General features: G+C 40.8%; 1 protein-coding gene across 1 annotated transcript; it reads left to right on the top strand.

The window, feature by feature from the left end:
- The first annotated feature begins 3904 nt into the window (after window positions 1-3904).
- Window positions 3905-21252, top strand: alx4b (ALX homeobox 4b). Its single transcript, XM_041037380.1, is given in 4 exon segments — window positions 3905-4418; window positions 18934-18953; window positions 18955-19062; window positions 19755-21252. Coding segments are annotated over 4 exon segments (885 nt in total). The 5' UTR covers window positions 3905-3982; the 3' UTR covers window positions 20076-21252.
- Window positions 21253-21269: the final 17 nt, after the last annotated feature.

Genomic DNA, 21269 nt, shown 5'->3' on the forward strand with positions numbered 1-21269 from the left:
ACAGACTAAGTGCACAGAAGAACTGTAGCAAGTTCTCCAAGATGATCGAAATGACCTACCTGCCGGGTATAATAAAGAGCTCTGCACAAGTGTGTTGAGGAGGAGAATTGGTGCTATCTTAAAGGCAAAGGGTTTTCACACCAAATTTTGATTTGATTCAGACTTTTTTGTTTTACTGAAGTTAAAAGATAAATAAAAACTATTTATGACATTTTTGAAAGTCTTCTCGCTTTGCTTTTATTGCCTAAAACTTTTGCACAGTACTGTACACCAGTCTGCACAGTTAATGCAAAAACATCCAAGGGAAGTAACAACAAACAAAACACATTCTGAGTGATGGGGGACTTTAATATAACCTGCAAGCCACACAAGACAAAGGGCTTTGTTGCAATAGGAACCACTGCAGCCACGTATAGAACAGACAATGCACAGAAAAATGTCCTCCCCTAAAATAGACAGTGTTGGACAAATGAAAGAGGGACACTGTGAGACTTGATCTGCAGCCGTGATGTGACAGGCCCTGGCTGTGGAGGCTGCGCTGGCTTATGAATTCCCAACATTCCTCTAATTACTTAAAATTCCCATCTATGTGTGGGCGAGGGATTACAGGAAGCAGGTTCAAGTCCATCTCCAGTCTCACGTGTGTTGTTGCTGAATGACATGAGAGCATCTGCACAACTGAATTCAAACCGTACACACTACAGACTCTGACTGTCGCCATTCCATAAAGTTTCCATACATGACTAGCTCCATGAGATACATGTCAGTACCCTGAAAAAAACAAAAGGTTCCCATAAAGATAAACAACAAAATGTATGCTACGTATTTCCCATCTCTCATGCCCGGCCTTTCCCACAGCCAAACTGAACATGGCATTGTTGAGACATGAAGTCTATCTTAAAGCACTTTCTCCAGCTCATTACTCGCACCACCACGCCTCTCGTACGAGAAACCGATAGCCAGAGGAGTTTTCAGGGACCCTGCTGCTGATACACGGAAGGCCAGTGCCAATATAAACCCCAGAGGCTCTGAGCTGCTGCATCACTGGAGAGCCCGTCCCCTCAGCAGCGAATACCTGGACATGGTTCCTGCTGGAAGTTAAACAGACAAGTTACCATTTAGTGGAAAGCTTTTAGAGAGAATGCCACGCTTGAGTGATGCATATCTGTGACAGCTGAGACTTTAGCCTGTGGCAGTGGAATGGTTTATATTAAGGGAGGCTTCCATATATGCTGCACTCAACAGAAGTCTGCCATTCATGTTTGTTTAGGTGTGTGACAAACGTCGGTTTCTCATTTCTAGTTTCTTTACTATGACACTTTTATCTCAAAAGCCTGTATCAGCTTGCTCTCCAGTGACGTGACCTATGAAAAGGAAACAAAAGCTATAACCAAACATACAGCTTTTTATAGCATTTATAGTCTCCTTTCTATATATCCTATATTTGAAGCCAAATGTTCTCATAAGCACACAAAACTCAGGCATGTGCAAATGTGTATTTACATACATCTTTCTCTCCTTTTTTCATTCCTCTACTACTCTGCGCATACGAGTAACATCTAATTGAACTGCAAATAAATCTATTTATTTCTAAAGTTACAAAAGCCGTTTTCATTTTAATACTGAAAAAATACTGTAAAAAAACGAAATGAGAATAAATTGCAAAACGCAGATTCTTTAGAAGTCAAAAGCAACAGTGATTTCCTGTTTTAGCAAACAAATATAAATGTTACAGTAAAGATCTTTGAAAACAGTATAAAATGTACAAATGAAGTAAAGACTGTGAGAGAAATGAGTTGTCAAATAAAGAGCTGACATGTTCCTCTGGTCTATTTACTTGTGTTAACCACATTTAATGATACAGACATATGCAGATAAATGCAGTCAAAGTCAGAAAGACTTTTCACCAAGAGACATGAAAACATCAGATCGACTGAAATAAACTGCAGCAGTGAAAGGACGAAAACACCCGGAACAACCTAAGAATAGGCTGAATTTATCCTCACAGTAAAAGCCGCAACATAAAAAAAAAAATAAATGACTAAACAAAGGTTGGGGTCGATGTGGTGTTCAGCCAAAGTTAAAGTCATTACGTTGTATTGGAAATAGCTCTTTACAGGAGACATTTACCAATAAACCGATGAGGAATATAGTCAAAAGTCTCGTTAATGAATACCTGCACAGCGAGAGAGGTGCCGGTGGTGAACGAGACTACACCGAAGAGACTGCACGTGCACTGGGCCTCAACCATTCATTTTTTTTTAAAATTATGTTTTTTAATTTTTAATGAGCAATTTAATTTTCAAATTTCATAATGTGGCCTCCCTACAGCAAGAGACATCAGAGATGCTAAACGATTGCTGCTTTTGGAGGAGGGGCCTTTGGATTAGAAGTTTAAGAAGCCTGTGATTTTAATCGTTTGTGGTTGTATGATTTTTATTTTTTATTTTTCACAAATGCAGCAAGTCCTCCTCCTGGCTGAGCTGGACTGCAGATGTGGCCGACATCATGTTGTGTAATAGCGACAAGACACGAGTTCTGTCTCGAGTATTGATTAATCCGTTAATTACGCCGGAAAGAAAGAAAGAAAGAAAGAAAGAAAGAAAGAAAGAAAGAAGGGAAGGCGGAGTGAGTTTCATCATTCTTTACTGAATAAAAATGCACGTAGGCCTGACAGCCTCACTTCAGGCTGAAGAATTATTTCGTTTCATCCTTTTAAAATAAAATATAACAGTAACAACAACAACAACAATAATAATAATAACAATGATAATAGTGTGTTTGGTGCTTAATTATTAAACTACGGTTAATTGTAGGCTACACACCAATGAAAAGCTTTGTTTTGTCAGATTTAAGATCATATATTTTCCTCATTTATTCAAACGTATCCAATTTGACTACTGAGCGACATAAAGACCCATCTTGTTTTCTTAAAACATGCTTTAATTCAGATTTTTATAGACAAGAAAAGGCAAATTGCTCGCGTGGCGTCGTTTTAGCAAATTGTCAAAGCGCATCAAGCCAAGTATTTGAATGAGCATTATAGGCCTAATGGTTTATAATTAATTTAATATTAAGAAACAGCCCATTTTCAAATGGAGAGGCTGAAAGCTGTTTGCGATGATGGGCTCTAATTCTCCATCATTACGCAGTGGATGTATCCGCAGTGACAGACTTCTCACATCAGGTGCTGGTCAAACGGTTAACGTTGTTTGGTTTAATATAGGTCTCTAAAACAAATACACAAAGAAAATATTTATACAATATTTAAGCTTAACATCGACCGACTTCACGCGCTGTTATTGCTCTAAATTCCGGGCTTGATCCTTGTATTTACACTTCGTTTTAAGGTCCTCTTTCTGCACGTAGGAATCAAAGAAAACCAACATTTGATTTTCCCACAAACAGGCATTAATAAGCAAGTGCGGCTCCTCTGACAGGGACGGAAACGAGGCTATTAAAACGCTTCAAAGTTTGATATAAAGAACGACTTTAAAAAATAATAATAGTAATAAAAGAAGGGAGAGCATAGGGTCTTCAGCCATGCAACAGCGGGAATCAAAGCCGTTATATTCATCCTCTAATTACATTAATGTCATGTGTTGTGTCTCCCGCGTGTTTACCAAAAAAGCTTTCCCCCTTCTGAGCTTGACCTCCCATTTCTACTGGCTGCATAATAGCGCAGGCTGGAGCACGGTGTGGGCCTACTTCACATCTATGTGGAGCCTGAAGGTCGGACTGCTGGAGTGTGTGTGAGTGAGTGTGTGTGTGTGAGTGTGTGTGACAGATACACTGTAGGCTACTGAGGCGGCATCAGTTTGAGCAAGGCATTTCTCTTTACCCCGACAAACCTTCAGGGGGCTTTTAGCATTTGTTCAGTCTGCAGTCTCTGGAAAACATCTGATTCATTTTTTAACCAGTCCCAGATGCGGCAGTGTGAGAGTGTGTGTGCATGAGCGCGTCAGTGTGAGTTCGTCAGTGCATGAGAATTTGGGGAGAATATCTGCTGTCTAGAGAAGGGGAGGGAGAGAAGAACCGTGTGGATTTTTTTTTTTTAAATATAACTTTTTTAAGTATGAACGCAGATACGTGCGTCTCATACTGCGATATGACATCGATGGATTCATATTATAGCACGTCTACTGCGCAAGGTAGGGATCACCAGGCGAACCCGTTCAGGACTTTCCCGACCACTGAAACCAAATACAGCCCCACGTTCATTCCGGGTAAAGGGCAGGCTTACGGAGAGAAGTCCCGGAGTCCTTTCCAGTCGGAGTGCCACTCATTGGATGGCGCTGAGGAGGGCACCTTCAGCAAGTATCAGCTCTTCATGCAGAGACCGACCTGCAAAACTCCGCCCGAAGACAGCAAGCTGCACCCGGACAGCGGACACAACGGGACGCTCATTCCCTGCTATGGTGAGTGCGCATGAGAGAGGCACAAAGTGTGACTGTATGAAGCAACCTATTGGCAAAGCTGTTTGACGGAAATGCATGACAAGAGGTGATATGTGCAAGCAATGATGGAAATGTACTGTAATGTCAAACGCAGCATCTGAAAGTCAGTGATCTGAGCGCGGAGAGCAGAGAGGAAGCGAGAGAAGCTCCACCAGAACTCCCATCAGCCTCCGCCGTCTTTAACTGAACTGTGTGCGTTTCTAAACACAAATTCACATTTAATATAAGAATATGGAAAAACTTCTTATCAACTTGATGTAGGCAACTGTGAGATATCAGGAGGAAAAAAGTAATTTGTCGAAATATACCCTGCTTATTTGTGTATGGGAGAATAATCCTTGAGTTGTTATGCCTCGAGCCTTTAGAGAGTCAGATTAAATGCGCACAGGATAAGACTGAATTTGATCCTTAGCTCTAAAAGGCAACCCTGAGTTAATATAAAATATTTTTCAGGTAGTGAGTTTGCAAGGTGAGCTGCAAACTCACTGCACTGCAGTCAGACATGAACTCCCTTCCTAAGGAGTGTGTGCTTTGACTGAGAGGTGATTCAGATATTTTACGCTTCTTTTTTTTTTTCAAATGGACGTTTGCCATATTGTGTGTAATGATGTTAACAGACTACAAGTCATTTTTCGTTTCCACATCACTAAATTTACAGTCTCATCCCTGGTGAAACCGCAGCATCACGGCCACAGCTCTCACTGGCCCACAACTGCAGTCTTTTATCGTCTGTTATTTTCTACATAAATATCTCTTTATCACTGACAAATACAGGCATGTCAGGAATTTGACATTTTTAATATTAATATATATATATATATATATATATATATATATATATATATATATATATATATATATATATATATATATATATCAACTACAGGCCACAGAGGCTCGTCTGCTCTCACACACGCACCAACAGAAAAACCTGAGCTGTAGGTGGTAAAACTGAAGAAAGTCAGCTGAACTATTTTAAGACCAATCATAACTCGACGTCCATTATTTTCACTGCATTTTTTTTTTCAGCGCAGGTGATCCTTTAATGATAAATACCACAAATGAACGACAACTGGAGAAACTGCCACACTAGAGAATATATATTTATTCAACAGGGAAGCCGCACTTAGGCCAAAATATCACAATTTGTGGACCACGATAAAACAGTCGATTTAAAAACAAATTAAAATTTTTCAGAGACTACCACGACATCTTGATAAATATTATTCATTTTAAAAAGAAAGCTTTACAACTTAACGTAGTCTTTCATCAATTCATTGCACTATAAACGTCTCTTAAGGACATTTAAAGAAAACAATCCGGTTTACTGACACGTAGGCTTTTAAAATAAAAGGAGAAAAGCCTCTTAGTGAGCAAACTAAATGGACTCAGCCCACTGTGTGTGACAACAGGTCAAAAAGGCCGGTAGCCCAAAGATCCCACTTAATATAATAACTGACCTTATATTATATACTATTTGAATATAGTATTTGTGTCACATATGACAGAATACTAAAAAACTAAAATAAAAATTACATAAAAAGTAAAATCTTGGTTAGTGATCGGAGTATAGACCCGCTGGCGCCTGTACTGTGTATTTCCAGTCCAGATGTTTATCATGATACAGAAGGAAACATGTATTATGATCTGAAATTTGACGCATGTTGATCGAAACTTCTGCGGTAACTCAACTTTTAAAATGTACATTTTCATCTGCGATTTATCTGCTGGGAAGTACATTTAGTACTGTTCTGAAACAGAGGCTAAACACGGGCAAAAACAAATTCAGATACATTAAATGCTTAATCGTGTGGAAGTAAATTTAAGCATTAGGTGTAACAAATAAAACCGAACTGCCCTAATTCTGCTCAGTGGGACCAATTAGAAACAAGGTCTGCAGTATAACTAATTTTTTTGCGCAGTAGCCAGTACCACACTTTGCCAAAATACATCCATTAAGCGCAAAGTAATCTGTTTTCCCGAGAAACAACTGGAGTGGCTCTTTGTTTCAGGCTGAACTGTCACTTTTTTCAGGAGTTTGAGAGCAATGCCTCCAACAGACTGGAGCACCCCTGCACTGAAGTGAATTGATTTGGCAAGTGCATTGACAGAACCATTTAAACACCATCATTAAATGCAACATGCCTCCCTTGAGGAGAGCTCTGCAATGTTATTATTGAAAATGTTGCAGCCAGATGAAGGCATCGTGGCTCTGGGGAGGATACTTTGGGGTCTTGCCAAAGCCTCAGGCGTCAACAGGCTTGTGCTGTTATGTGTGGTCCTCAATGGGAGATATATTATATTGCTCAATGCTGATGCTTTATCTCCATCATGATGACAAAAGTCATCTCGTACCCAAAGGGAGTTTTTCGTGTGGCAACTTCAGCTACAAATGCAGAACTGTTTACATGGCAATGCAACATTTTGTATCTGTGTAATTCTGAGGATGTTACATGCATAATAACAGTGTTTGGGTACAGCAAAAAAAAAAAAAAAAAAAAGACTAAAAATACCTCACCAGCTATGTCGTCTTTTTTTTTTTTTTTTAATAAATAAGCTAAAACATTAATTATGTTAATATTTAACCTAAGATGTAGATTTCTGCAAAGGTTCTGTTAAAATTAAATGTCATAATGTGAAATTTTTTTTGGCATATTATTCATGATATTCACACTTTTAATTTGGGACACTTAAAAACATTTTGGAAAATTATTCCTTTAAAATCAATTTATTCCAGTGTCTCTAAGTATGATTCAGCTGTAATAAAATATTATTAAAATCTAAGAACTTAAAAAGTGATTCTTAAATTCATATTACAAATTTCTTGTACATTTTTACCATTTAATCTTTAAACTCTCAGGATAGGCTTTTGCAAGGTTTAGTTTGTTTTGCATGGATGAAAATCATAGTTAGTCCCAAAGAGATTTTTAAAATCCTATTCATTAAAATACAACATTGTCTCTGAAAGAGCAAATCAACATATTTCTGCACAGTAGTAGCTCAGACTGGCAGGTTTGTTCATTTAAGTGCATGCTAATCAGTGAGACTGTCCCACAGCGAGGACAGGGATGGAGCCGTCTACCTGCTCACACAGCGATGAATGAAATAAAACCCCTGGAGCTGATCGAGTGCTGAGGAATGCAGGTCAGCACCGCAGGAGAGGTCCGCATTAATCTAAGGCAGATGTGCATTACTGGCTCCTATAGTTATTATTCATACTCCACAAACATCAGATCTCCAAAGCCACGGAAAGTCACTGAGATGACAAAGTGGGACTGGTTTACATAACCCCGTCTCAACAATACCTTGAACAAATAAGCAACAAGTTAGAAATGAACACAGAGACTGGGTAATGATTTGAGAGACTTGGGAGAAATGAAAGAGTTTCTGGGAAAGCCGCACACGTGTGGGAATGACTGTTTACATGCACGGACTCTACTGAACTCCATGGCTTTGAGATGTACTGCATGTACGTATGTTTTGTTTCATAATTTTAACAAATTTTCAGTTTTGATCCTTGATGCAGATTCACAGCTGAAACGGAGAGACCATAAAGTTCTGTGACTACTAACTTATTAAAAATATTATCTCACTTTCTTCTTAAATTTGCGAGAATATAAATGGAGCTAAAGCCAAATCTGAAAAGTTATGGTGTTTATAGGCTTGTGGTCGATGCTGAGGTTGGGTTCTGCGTTGCTGATGCACAATGGACGTGTACGTGGGAATACTGGTACTCACTACAGCCTGTTTGTGCCTCATCATCTTTGTCTTATAACAAAATAACCAACCCCTCCTCGCTTCAGTGGGAGATCGAAGCATCCTGTGATATGTAAAACATTTTTCTCAGCATACGAAAACCAAAACAAGACCCCAAAAAGTCCTGGCAGTGTTTTAAAAGCCTCCTGTCAAAATATAGTACTCTAAATACATGTTAAAAGGCTCGGGGAAGTGATGTCACAGGATATGCATGTGCTGATGACTAACACATTGGGTCGCTGCTAACAATAAGCAAATGCCAGAGTGACACCTGTGATCGTGCCGGCATGTGTCTGTGAACCAGAATAAATTAGAATATATAATGAGTGAGTGTTTGAAAGGATGAATTTCCTGACTTGTAAAAATGTAATGGCTTATATAAATCTGTGACTCAGGAGGTAATTTTGGCTGCCATGAAAGGAAAAGAAAGTTTAGACATTCATGTAACCCTGAGAACGGAGAACTTGTGTTTCATAAGGTCTTTTTTTTTTTTTTTTGATTAAAAACCTCATCACCTCTCAAAATGATTTTCTCTCATGCTGTTGTGTAGCTGACACAGCATGCTTTGGCCTTTACCTTTGGCCACCTCACTCGTTTGGGAGGGTAACTCCCCACCGCCTACCTGACATGTACATGCAGGGCAGATTCTAGAAATGATTTGGAAACTTTAACCAGGTGGCGTGCATTTTTATTGATTCTTATCAATGGACTATCAGCTAAATCTAAACCTCTGTAAGAGGTCTTGAATAATGCAAACGTGGCCACAGAGTAATATGGTATGGTCCAAAAAAAAAAAGAAAGAAAGAAAGAAAAAAAGAAAAACAGGGATCCAAGTTTTTTGCCTAACAAGTCACAAAATGTAAAGTCAAGAAAACCAACTACAGTATGACTAACGGTGGAAACTACTGGGCAAGGCAAAGTATGATGATCGCTTTTCGGTCCATGATTAACAATAGTGCTTTTTCTCTTTCTCAGTTTGCTTTCAGCAGAGAGAGACAGCTCATTTTGCTTTGATATATTTTTTAAATAAAAGCCAGAGGTGGAAAGTAACCCAAAATGATCATCGACTGACACTGCCTGCACCACAAACTTTCTTTATGCTGCTCTATGATTCCAAAGAGGCAAAAATACTTCATTAAAACCTAGACTTAGATGGTCTAAATGTGATAGTGGAAGACATTTTGGACCTCTAAAAGACAGGGAGAGGTTACGGATGATTGATTACATCATTTATAACCACATTTAATTTCAAGCTCAACTTAATGTTTTCCACCAGCCGAACATGCAACACAAAATACAATCACAGCATTAAAAAGCTTGGAATAACGACTTAACCTCATCTTGACCTTGGGAGGTTAAACCATCGCCTGTGGAGTGTTTTGCTGCATTGATATACAGTTATATACAGTATGACATTGCAATGAACACGTACTCATGAATTTCACTGCAAATACTTAAAAACTCTCAATTTAAATGCAGAGATTTTGCCAAAAATGCTATTTTATCAAGATGTTCTACAAGTTTTTCCCTGAAGTAGAAAACCTGTGTACTTCCTGCAAAAAAAACACACACAGAATCTCGAACGATTTCTATGGACTTTGATATTATACAGTGACAGCCAAGCCTCAAGGTATTATGACAGTAGTGAGGTCACGATCGTGTCAATTTATCAGGAGCTGAGGCTGAACAGAAAGACTTTTTTTGTTTCCCAGGGAATCTGCATTCCTGCGTGAGCCGCTGGCATAGATCTCTCCTCAGGAACATCTGGGAGCCTCCCTTCCACTCCAGTCAACATCAGGTCTTAGACTGTGCTGCGGGAAAAATAAACCAGCCCAAAGCATGTCTGCGAACCAACAACGAATGCAAAATTAATAGTCACCTGTTGACGACCAAAGCCAATGGAATATTTGACTTTATTTGGTCCATATAAAAGGTGTGATAAGTGGAGAGCCATTGTGGCAGACTGCTATCCGAGAGAACATTTTGGAGCACTCTGTTTAAAAGCATTCCCTTCCCTATTTAGTGTTTGGTCATTAACCCTTCCCCAGGTTACTAATTTATAGTGTTTCTTTTATTTGGCTTCACTTGACCCTCCCCGTCCCATTCCATAAAAACTGAGAGGGTGCCCTGTTGCTTTACAACCAGTTAAATTACACTTTGATGTTTTCTCTCTGTTTTCAGCAGTGATTAAATTGCTGACCCTAGTAAACATCTGACCTCGGCTAACTGAAGAGGTCTGCAGCTTGTCACAGAGTAACTCTGGCAAATTGCAGGATCAGCCGGTGATATCTGGAGCAATCATATATACGTTGATGAACACTGAAACGAGAACAACAGTCAAAAACACATTCCTCTGAATGCCAAAAAAAAAAAAAAAACTGGAGCCAATGCAGTGGAATCTTGGCTCCAAAAAGAAAGCAGTGTGTGATGGCAGTGTTCTCCAGAAGAGACAGCTCAGCATGCGGGAATACTAGAAGATGTTTGTGGCAAAGGATTCCGTGTGGTTAGCGTGACAGAGAAAAGAGAGTTGAGTTTGGGGAACCAGACAGACTAAAGATGTCGAGTAAGGTAGAACTGTTCCGATTAGTGCTGATTCCAGTGTAAATTGTGTAAACTGTTTCCTGTCTTTATGCTAAGCTAACTGGCTTCTCACGGTAGCTTCATATTTACTGTAAAAACATGAAAGTTACATCAGCCCTCTCATCTAACCCTTGATAAAGGAAATAAGAGTATTTTCCAACATGTCAAACCTATTGAGCTATTAGTCTGATTAATACAGATGCAAATGTTGGCAATATAGTTGTGTATAAGGTCGAAAACCTCAAACAATCCCACCATCTTCCCATCCCCTCATCTGTGCACCCAGCTTTCCCTAACAGGATATGTGCCTTGCTCAGGGGCATAATTGCATTCTCTCTCACAGATGCAAACGCCAAACAGGAACCCAGAGTTGACCTGTCTTACTTCTTAACATTACATCCACGCTCCTGCCCAGGGGTAGAATGAAAATATTGCACAGCGCTTGAGGACAAGAGGCCAGTGCAGGGGTTGGTGATGTCAGAACATCTGCCTGCGTGGAGACTGTAAGAGGGTCTGACAGGTGGGCCACAGCAATATGAGGTCATGAACTCCAGCTGGGCGAGCTGTGTTGTTCCATTAGCGTCTCGGCCGGGGCAAGTCTGAGCCAAAGAGCAGAGGAGGGCTGCTGCAGTTTTGAGGGGATGACTATTGACATCTCATTGTGGGACACTCTAGCCAAAGGCGTATTAATCCATGAAAACAAACATGCATGCTGCAGACAGCCACCGCCTAGCTTCATCACTCTAAAACTATTCAGTCATCTAACTAACCACTAAAACACTTGGCTCAGAGAATCACCAGTGCCACAAGGTGTCAACTCTCTTTCACCCAATGCTCTGGGTTTCAGAGAATGACAGTAGGCCATTACTGACATCACTCATAACAAAAATTCAAAGTGACACAGTGAAATGCATGAGCATTAGCACATAACGATTAAGTTAATTATCCTCAACTTGATCTACCTCAGAGACAAATGTTGTTGGACTAAAGTAATGCTGGTGTTACACAAGACTCACAAATCTGTTTATGTGGAGGAGACCATTATGTGCTAGTTTCGGACCAATACAGTTGGGACGGGGCGCTCTCCGTGCCCATTCGCAGGAAAGGCAAACAGAGAGCCTGACAGAGCGCACTGTTCTCACTGGCTCGCAACCAGAGCCCTTCAGCTTATTTATTCACACAGCTGTTTGTTTATTGAAGGAGAAGGGACAGCTTTCTTCATCTCCTAAAAGGAAACAAAAAAGCTGGCACACGCTGACAGGAACAGAGCGAGGCCTGTCACAAAATGGACGCTCTCGAAATTGAAGGTGACAAACACAATGTTGTTTACATCTGACGGGCAAGGCTGTGGGGTAAGCGTGGTCGCCCCCATACACAAAGCAAACCATACACGGCGTCGAGACGGAGCAGGTCTTGCGTGGCTCGGATTTCAAGTGGCGTGACTGAGAGATGTGAGGGAGAGGGCTGCGATGGCTGTGTCAGAGGTCACGCCAATGTGTAGTGACATACCTTTCAAACAGAAAAAGACATTTCTTCTCTGCAGCTTTTAGACTTGCTGCATGCAGACGGGGCCTTTGAACCTTAAAATAAAACATTACAGAGGTGATGTAAGCTTAAAGCAAATGTCATTTCACATGGACGTTGTTACATGATGATGAGCAGACACACTCACTGAGCTGAATGTGAGGCACCATGGTTTTATTCAGCCACATTTTAGAGAACGAATGGCTCTGCTGAATATTCCAATTACAGATTAGTAACTGTAATTATAGGATTATTATTGACAACATGTGGCCCTTTTTGTTCAGTTCTAAAATGGTCAGAAAGTTGACTGAAATAGCATGTTTAAAAATAATATTATTACAGTGAGAATATGATTTGTATTATATGTAAAGCCACAATTGTGAAGGTTATTTTGATTTTTCATGCTTAATATGAAAATTGTATGAATGACACACTTCATCTGAAACCAAAATTGCTCAAATGTATTTTATTACAACCACAGTGTAACATACAGTATAAACCTCGAAATCTCAAGTATATTTTATGAAGTTTTCAAACAGTGCTGTCAGTTTACTTCACAGAATTAAAGGGGTACTCCAGTCATGTGTTACTTCCAGAAAGTTGGAAGCACAAGCTGAAGCTTTTTTTTTATATATATAAACTTGGATCCATCCAGTGCCACAGACAACATTATAGAACTGTTTTAAAAGACCAAATGTTACACCTGCTCACGAGTAAAATTGATTGAGTGCTCCCTCAAAAGAACAAAATACAACCAACTGTAATCTTCCATGCTTCCTTCTGTCTCCTCAATTTCATACATACAGGAAAAGACAACAGTGGCCTGACAGAGTCTGAGTTGCCCCAGAGTGTCGACCCTCCTGGGATGGAAGGCAGCTACCTGAACCTAAAGGAGCCCGGCGTGAAGGGACCAAGCGAGCGGCCGGGCTCTGACCTTTCCAGTCCTCTGGATAAAAGCGAGGCTGAGAGCAACAAAGGCAAGAAGAGACGCAATCGCACCACATTCACCAGCTACCAACTGGAGGAGCTGGAGAAAGTTTTCCAGAAGACACACTACCCAGATGTTTATGCCCGCGAGCAGCTGGCACTGAGGACAGACTTGACTGAGGCTCGTGTACAGGTGAGGACGGGGTAATACAAACAGTTACATGCTAAAAAAAACTTTCTGCATTGACAGGAGCAACAAGTCCTTCCAATTAAACAAGAAAATAATTGCCATACCCTCTAGAATAAGATATAATTTGTCTGTGCCTTCAAAATCTTAAAAATTACTTTTAAAAAATAAATCTGTTTTATAGCATGACAATGCTACAGATATGGTTTGGTTAGGTGTTGTCACAAAACCAACTTGAGCATGGCTGAAACACTGTGGTTTGAGTCAAGGGGAGCTTTGTCATCATGTTTACATTAATAAACACATGGTTGAAGCTTGGGAACAATCAAAATCATGCTTTAAAAAAAAACCTCAGTAGTAGGTTTGAAACAGGAAATGAACAGCGGTTTTCCCAGGTTAAAGTCTGATGCTTTGCCTATCCATCCACCCACCCCGACATCCTCCCTAAATGAACCAAAATCCTCTTTTTTTCCCCATTAAAATGACAACAGCCACTAGAGGGTTTGTCACTTGAACGTAAACTTGTGTTGTTTTGAAGGATGCGATGAAAATGACTGATGCTGTGGTTCCTTCTTGGGAAGACAGTCTCCTTGAGCCGCGTGCTGTGTTGTATGAGTGCAGTCGTCCATGTTTGCATGCTAATAATCACTTGGGGAACTGAGAGAGAGGGCTGGGAGAGTTAAGACTGGCATGTTGACAAAGATTGTTCGGAACAGCAGACAGCAAGGCCTATTGTTCTCCATCTCTCTTTCTGCCTGCCAGTTTTAGATCAGAGTGGGATGGGTGGGACTAAGGGAATACTCTGCTCTTAGCTCTTACATGCTGCAGGCTCTGCAAAAGGGTCAGAGGCCAAGGGTTTCTCCCTAGCACTACCATGTTCAAACTACTTCACCGCACAACTCTGGAGGCAGGGAGGGAAAACGCATGGAAAAAAAGAAAAGTCATCAAAGTTATTTGGCAAGGATATAAAAAACACTTTGAGATGCCAGTTTCAATTTCCACGCATAGTCCGAGACATAGTCAGGGACAGAGAACCTGGCCTGGTCCTTGTGGTGGTACAGTAAAATAAGTACATTCACGTTGCGTTCACACAGACCCATCTATTCCCCAGATGAATATAATTAACTTCCTCATCTGACAGGCACACAGCAGACTCTGTTGAGTCACTGTGAGGTTTGACCCATACTTTTAAAATCAGACCCTAAATATGCACGCAATCAAGACTAAACCCCACAATTTTAACTGAAGGTCCATCAAGACAAAGTCCAGGGATATCCAATTGTTGAATACCAAGGGGCACTCGAAGCTTGGCAAGCGACTGGAGAATCCTTTTCATCTCCAAAAGAACAGCCATTGAAATCCAGAGTACAGATGTTTTCTGCCAAAATGCCAATGTCAAGGTCCTACAGTTTCATCCTCAGTTTGATGATGAATGTCTTCATAAACTCAGCTGCAGTTTTCCATAATCACATCTGTGACTTCTGCTGCCACTAGTTTATTTAGTACAATTAGCTCTCAACCTCAGACTTGAACTTCACCACACTGCCTACTTTTAATGGTGGAGGAGGCTGTGTGAGTGACTGCTGAGGCAGTCTATCAATTGCCGTGGTCCTGGATGACAGAGATGAGGTGAGACGGCTGGACTTCAAAGCTGCTTTTGGAGTTGTGCACTCTGCCCTCCCTCTCTCCCTCTTCCTCTCTCTCTGCCTGCTGGCTCTGGAGCATAAATAAAGCTCTTTAATGGCTCTGTAAGCTGCCTTTTGCTGTCAACGTCTTTAGCAATTACTGTATCACCGCCAAGCACTTTGAGCTCCAAGAGCACTGAGCCACCTTCCTTGCAGATGTCTGCTAGATAAAATAAACAAGAGTAAGTGTTTGCAGTTGGTAAATATCATACTTTTAGGTGTCATCCAGTATATATATAACAGGTCATTGTTGTTCATTTTGAGAAATAATAAAAACTATTGGAGTCAACTCTGATTCTCCTTGTGCAAAGACACCGGTAGCCTCCCTTTCTAACAAACCTAGAAGTCTATAAGTTGGGGAAAAGCAGACGCGGAGCGGCAAAGGACACATCTGACTTCATAATGTTCCCTGAATGATCTCTCTGCCAAACTATTTGGCTTGGGTTTCATTCCTACTGCCGTTCAAAGGCAAAGCTACGCAGAGCAAACCCTCTGTAAAACATGACACACTCAGTGCCCAGAAACCGTGACAAGGAATATATGTGTTCAGACATTGTTTGCTTGTTTCTGAAAGGTTTCAGTAAGTGTGTGAGAGAGTCTACGTTAGAACGCATTTGTTAGCAACTGACTTTGAATTTTGTATATGGCATAGTATGTAAATGTGTGTGTTTTCAGTGTGTATCCTGTGTGTGTGTGTGTGTGTGTATGCCTGTTCTTGTCTGCACGCCTCTGAAAGGTCAGAGGGGTTAGCTGCGGAAAGCCAAGGGCTTAGGCGTCAGGAAATTAAACATGAAATGAAAACAAGCTCCAGTTTGAACATTCTCCCATCTCACTTTCCAATATCCCCACTTCCCCTAGCTGACTTAAAAGAGAGGGAGGAGAGAGACATGGAGAGAGGGGTTGATGGGGTGTGGGGGGGGTGGTGTCTGGAGTAGAAGAGAAGAGGCTGAGCTTGAACAGAGGGGAGGGAGTACAACAAAGAGATTAAGATGAATAGAGGAAGAAAGTGGAATTATCTTGATCCATCACAATTAAGATGACGACTCCGTGACTGATAAAACTTTATGTTGTAAAAATGACAGTGGAGCTTTGAAATACTCATTCAACATTAACCTAAAAGACATTTAACTTTAGTCACAGCTTGTGCCTTTGGTGTATTACAATTACTTTCAAGTCACACAGCTAAGAATCCAATTTTACATAAACTATATACCCGGCGTCTGTATATATGTCTATGAAAAACAACGTCACTGAACAACAGTAACACAGTTCTGAAAGTCGTCACAGAATCATAAAACACTCTGATCTGATGATCAGAGAGCTACACAATCAAAAAGATTTTTTTTGTGCCTTTATCTCCTAAAAGATGTAACTGGAAATCTTTCAGCTCTTATTGTAAAACACAAGCAAAATGTCAATGCTATCTTGTATGAGAATATTTGCCAATCAAGCTCATTTGTGCAGCATGAAACTAAATTTTAATTTCATGGTTTCAGAACAAGTTAAAAATCTTTTTTAATGGGCTGAAAATTATTTTGTGGAGATGGTTAGTATTTTTAGGAAAACTGGATTCTCAGTAACTCAGCAGTGAAAGTAATACATTAGATGCAAATACCGATATTAACCTCTGACAGATCAGTGTCATTCCTTCCTAGAAATGAAAACTATAATTGTATGCCTGATTTACACTTGTCAGTCCTTTGTGCTGAGGATTATATATGAAAACCTATGATGTTATGAGCTCACAGAACCAAAGAACCACTATAGTAAAGACATAACAAACCTTAAACAATAATAGGTCCCAAATCCTCAGGGAAATATAACAGAGACTTGTCTCACCCCCTCCAAACATATGATATAATTCAAAGGTCAACATCCCCTCACCTTGACATTGGAGTTCAGCCACAACCTAAGATATCAGTTTACCACTTTGCAAGGGTGAGCTGTCCTCTAATCTCACCAGCTGACCTGAGGAATGTTGGAGTCAGACGACATTTCTTTACGTCAGCGTCTCACAAAAAACACAGACAACAGCTATTTGTACCACTGGAGGCCATATATGGTCTTCTCTTTGAAAATGAACCAACTAGAATTTCTGTCCTGTCTGAAAAATGACAGTTTTGTATGAACGACATGGTGCCTATAGCTGCTCTTATCTCATTTCACGCAAAATCCAATCCAACACCTTCAGTATGGGGTTATAATATTGTACATATCGACTCATAGTGGACTTCACATCTTTGCGTGACAAAGCACACGTTTGTCACTAAACTCTGCTGTGTTTCAGTTGACAGAGAGACATGGTCAGAGAAAGAGTCGTGAGGGGGGATTTGAAGAGGTTGACTGAGGGGAAATTGCATGTCAGGGACTGTGAAAACCACAAGCTGATTGGGCTGGGAATCAACTCACAATCCAAGTTCAAACCCCTGTGTCGAAGCGGGATCGCTCTCTCTTTTCTCTTTGAAGAAGTTTTCCCCTTCCCTCTTGGGAGGATAAGATTCAGACAACCAACAAATAGATACAGATAAACATGCAGAGACTCTCAGTAACCCCCTCTGCTTGTCTATTCTCTCGCATGGAGATGTGAGAAAATTCTCTTTCAAAAAAAAAAAATAAAATAAAAAATATACTAAGGAACACACAGATCCATGGTTAGGAAAGAAAGGAAAGGAGAAATAAATGAGGTGGCTATCACTGGCTTGCAGAAAAATAAAATAAATGTAATGAAGACTAAAAAGATAATCAGTGATATCGTCAATTACATAGTCTTAATTAGCAGGTATATTTAATCATATTGGTATTTGCAAATCTTTGTCTAACAGGCCAGATGTTGCCTTTGCCAATATCTCTCCCAATGCCACAAGTTGACAGATCTCACTAGGATCTCACTTCCAGGATGGACAGACGTGCAATAGATGTTGTGCGTACAGAGTAGACTGCAATAACAACAGTATGTAGATTATCCCGGATTACTGCATGACACTGCATTAATAGTTAATCCCAAATCTTAATTAAAAATATTGCTCTGGTTTTCGGTCAGGCTGTGAAACTAATCACCCTCTTTCAACCTTCAGCCCTGCTTTCCTCCAGTGCCTTCCACGGTTAAGGAGAAGATGCCTAAATAACCTGCACTTGGTCTGTCAGCAAGTACTGAAAATGTAGTCTTTCTGCAAAGTAGCATGTCTCTCAGTCTCAAGAGGACAAATTACCCAGAAAAGCCTACTCTGTGTGCTTCATACAATATTTAATTAAACCCAAGGACTGAGCCAAAAAAGCATATTCTTGGTCAAAAGTTGAACTTTTGTTTCATGGATTATACACAGGGATACCCCACTGTATCCCACTGCGCTGACATGTGGGGGAGAGCACACCTTTCTCAGAGTGATTTATGAATGGCTACAGGCCCAGATGTGGATCTGTCGACGCTGGCAGCCTGAAGGGAGGCAGACGCCTGTGTATCAAAGGGAGGAGCTGAAACGTGCAGCACCAGGGAGACTCACCATTTTCACATCAATAGCTCTGTGTGGACGGCACTTTAAAGACACGTCAAGTCTTAAAACCTGGGCCTTGACTTTCATGTGCTGCAGAATTTATTTGCTTCACTATCTTCATTTTATGTGGTTCAGTTTTTTACTTTGTCTTGCTGAACGGAGAGGATGGCCCTGTTCTATGAAAAAAAAGTACTGGGGGTTCTGCTGTATGTGAGTTGAAAGCTATGAGAGATGTTTATTTATGTTAAGATGACATTTAAGTTTTGTTTGGTAGTGGCTGATCTGTATTTTTGAGGTACTTTCCTGATGGATTGTCGTCTTTGCAGGTGTGGTTTCAGAATCGCCGAGCCAAGTGGAGAAAGAGGGAGCGTTTTGGTCAGATGCAACAGGTCCGGACGCACTTCTCAACTGCTTACGAGCTGCCTCTACTGACTCGGCCTGAGAACTATGCACAGGTAGAAAAAAATCCATCCAAATCCAAATCTGTGCTTCATATTGATCCTAAAAGGTTTTTGGTGATTCGTGTGTTCACACTGGACATGAGACACAACAAAGCACACTCGCAACAGACACACTGCAGACTAAATATGGTCAATTTTTGAGGTTGCTGTCCATGGACACCATTATCCCACAATGCAATGCACAAAGGACATGGTGGTGCTGCTCACAGATGGAAAAAATTAAAATAAATTTTGGATGGTGGGGAAAATGTTCCAGAAAAATCTTGGAAAACACACAAACAAAAAATTTAACTCTTAGGAAAAACATTTTGATGTCTTTTTGTGAAGTTTAATTGGCAGTAGCTTTCCAAAGTCACAGCTTGATTCACATTCACATCACATCTGAGCTTGAATGTGAATGTGAATCACACATGTCACACATGCTGTACCCTGTTTCCTGTTAGTATAAAACTATAAAGTGTATTGACATTTTTGCAGACTAACTGCTAAAACGGTGTACTATGATATGATATGACTGTATAGAAGTAGTACGTAGCAAGGATTTGGGACACAGTTTGAATATTACTATGCACAGGTACCCATGGTATCCCATCAGGTATCACAGTCATGGCTGTAAAGGATGGAAATGATGAACACCTAATTTGCCTTAATGAGCAAAGTTTGTTATTGTCATATTGTCCCTCCAGATCCAGAACCCTTCGTGGATCGGGAGCAGCAGTGGAGCATCTCCAGTGCCAGGCTGCGTCGTGCCTTGTGACTCTGTCCCCTCCTGCATGCCCCCTCACCCCCATGGTCCTGGAGGTGTCTCTGACTTCCTGGGCGTGCCCAGTCCAGGAAGCAGCCACATGGGACAGACACATATGGGTAGCCTGTTTGGAGGTCCAGGGATGGGCGGGGGAATCAATGGCTATGATCTCAATGTTGATCCAGACCGCAAGTCCTCCAGCATAGCTGCACTGCGTATGAAGGCCAAGGAACACAGTGCAGCCATCTCCTGGGCTACATGATGTCCCAACCTAGTTCCACCCTGCCCCCATAGGGCCCCCTTCTCTGGAGCAGCAATCAGCAAGCGCTGTGGGGGAGGAGGGACTTTTCCTGAGAGCACTAATGATAACACAGGTCAAATGAACAGGGAGAGACCGTGGAGATAACAGAGGCCATTACAGCGGCCAAAGCAACTAAGATAACAACTGTGACTGTGACAATCAGCAGATGCTGAAAGTGAGAGAAATACAGAAGGTGCGACTTAGAAGATGTTACTTAGATGTTGTGTTCATTCTTGATGCCTTGATCTCTCAGGTCTCAATAGCATATGGGGTTCATTCCCCGATAAACTGGGTATGATTCACATTAGTGACAGGTTTCAGTAAAATAAGCAATATACTAAACAAGGTTTATGAAATACCTTCACAGAATACAGGAATTCAATGCTAAATCCAGCCACATCATACAGTATCTTCATTTACAAAATTAAGCTTGATTCATACTATTTACTTCCTTATTTGTTTTAATACTACCCATCCTGCCCCACTCACATTGTTTGTCCAACTGCCACTTTAAACAATTTTCCCATATTGTACAAATGAGTTCAAATACATTTCTGAACATTAAGTGTTTGTATTTTAAAAGCCATTTCAAAAGACAAGGCTACTCGATGAGAGCAAGCTAAGACGCATACAAGTCTTGAGATTTTCTGTCACTTTCCAGGGCAAACGGTCTATTAAGGCAAAAACAAAAATTTGTTATAAAAGAAAACAATAGTTTTGTCCTAGTCTGCTGTAGGTAGTTTATGTGCCTGCAAAGAAGGACAGAGGTTGAATGTCTACATAATCTAATGGAGCAAGAGCATACATGGCCTGTGCCAGTTTAGTATGGGAGGAGGGCGAGCATTGGATTGGCAGCAATTTCAAACCAACATGTCATTTCCTCCCCCAGGGCTGCCTCCACAGGTTTCCCCTGCTAGGCTCAGGCCTCAGGTTACAGGAAACAGTGTGTCCACTGGCAGACGAGGAGCAGCAATGCACAGCAGCAGCCGTCAACACCAACTAACCACGCCAGCTTCAATCAGCAACCAACAGGAATAGACATACTTAATTAGCATCAAAGTAAACCGTCCTGCCCTGCGAACACCGCAGTACATCACAGGGTACATGGTGAGGACATGCTGCACACAAGCTGTAATAATCAATTCACCGTTAGAC

The sequence above is a fragment of the Toxotes jaculatrix genome, chromosome 5 (genome assembly GCF_017976425.1).
Source record: "Toxotes jaculatrix isolate fToxJac2 chromosome 5, fToxJac2.pri, whole genome shotgun sequence".
NCBI lineage: Eukaryota > Metazoa > Chordata > Actinopteri > Toxotidae > Toxotes > Toxotes jaculatrix.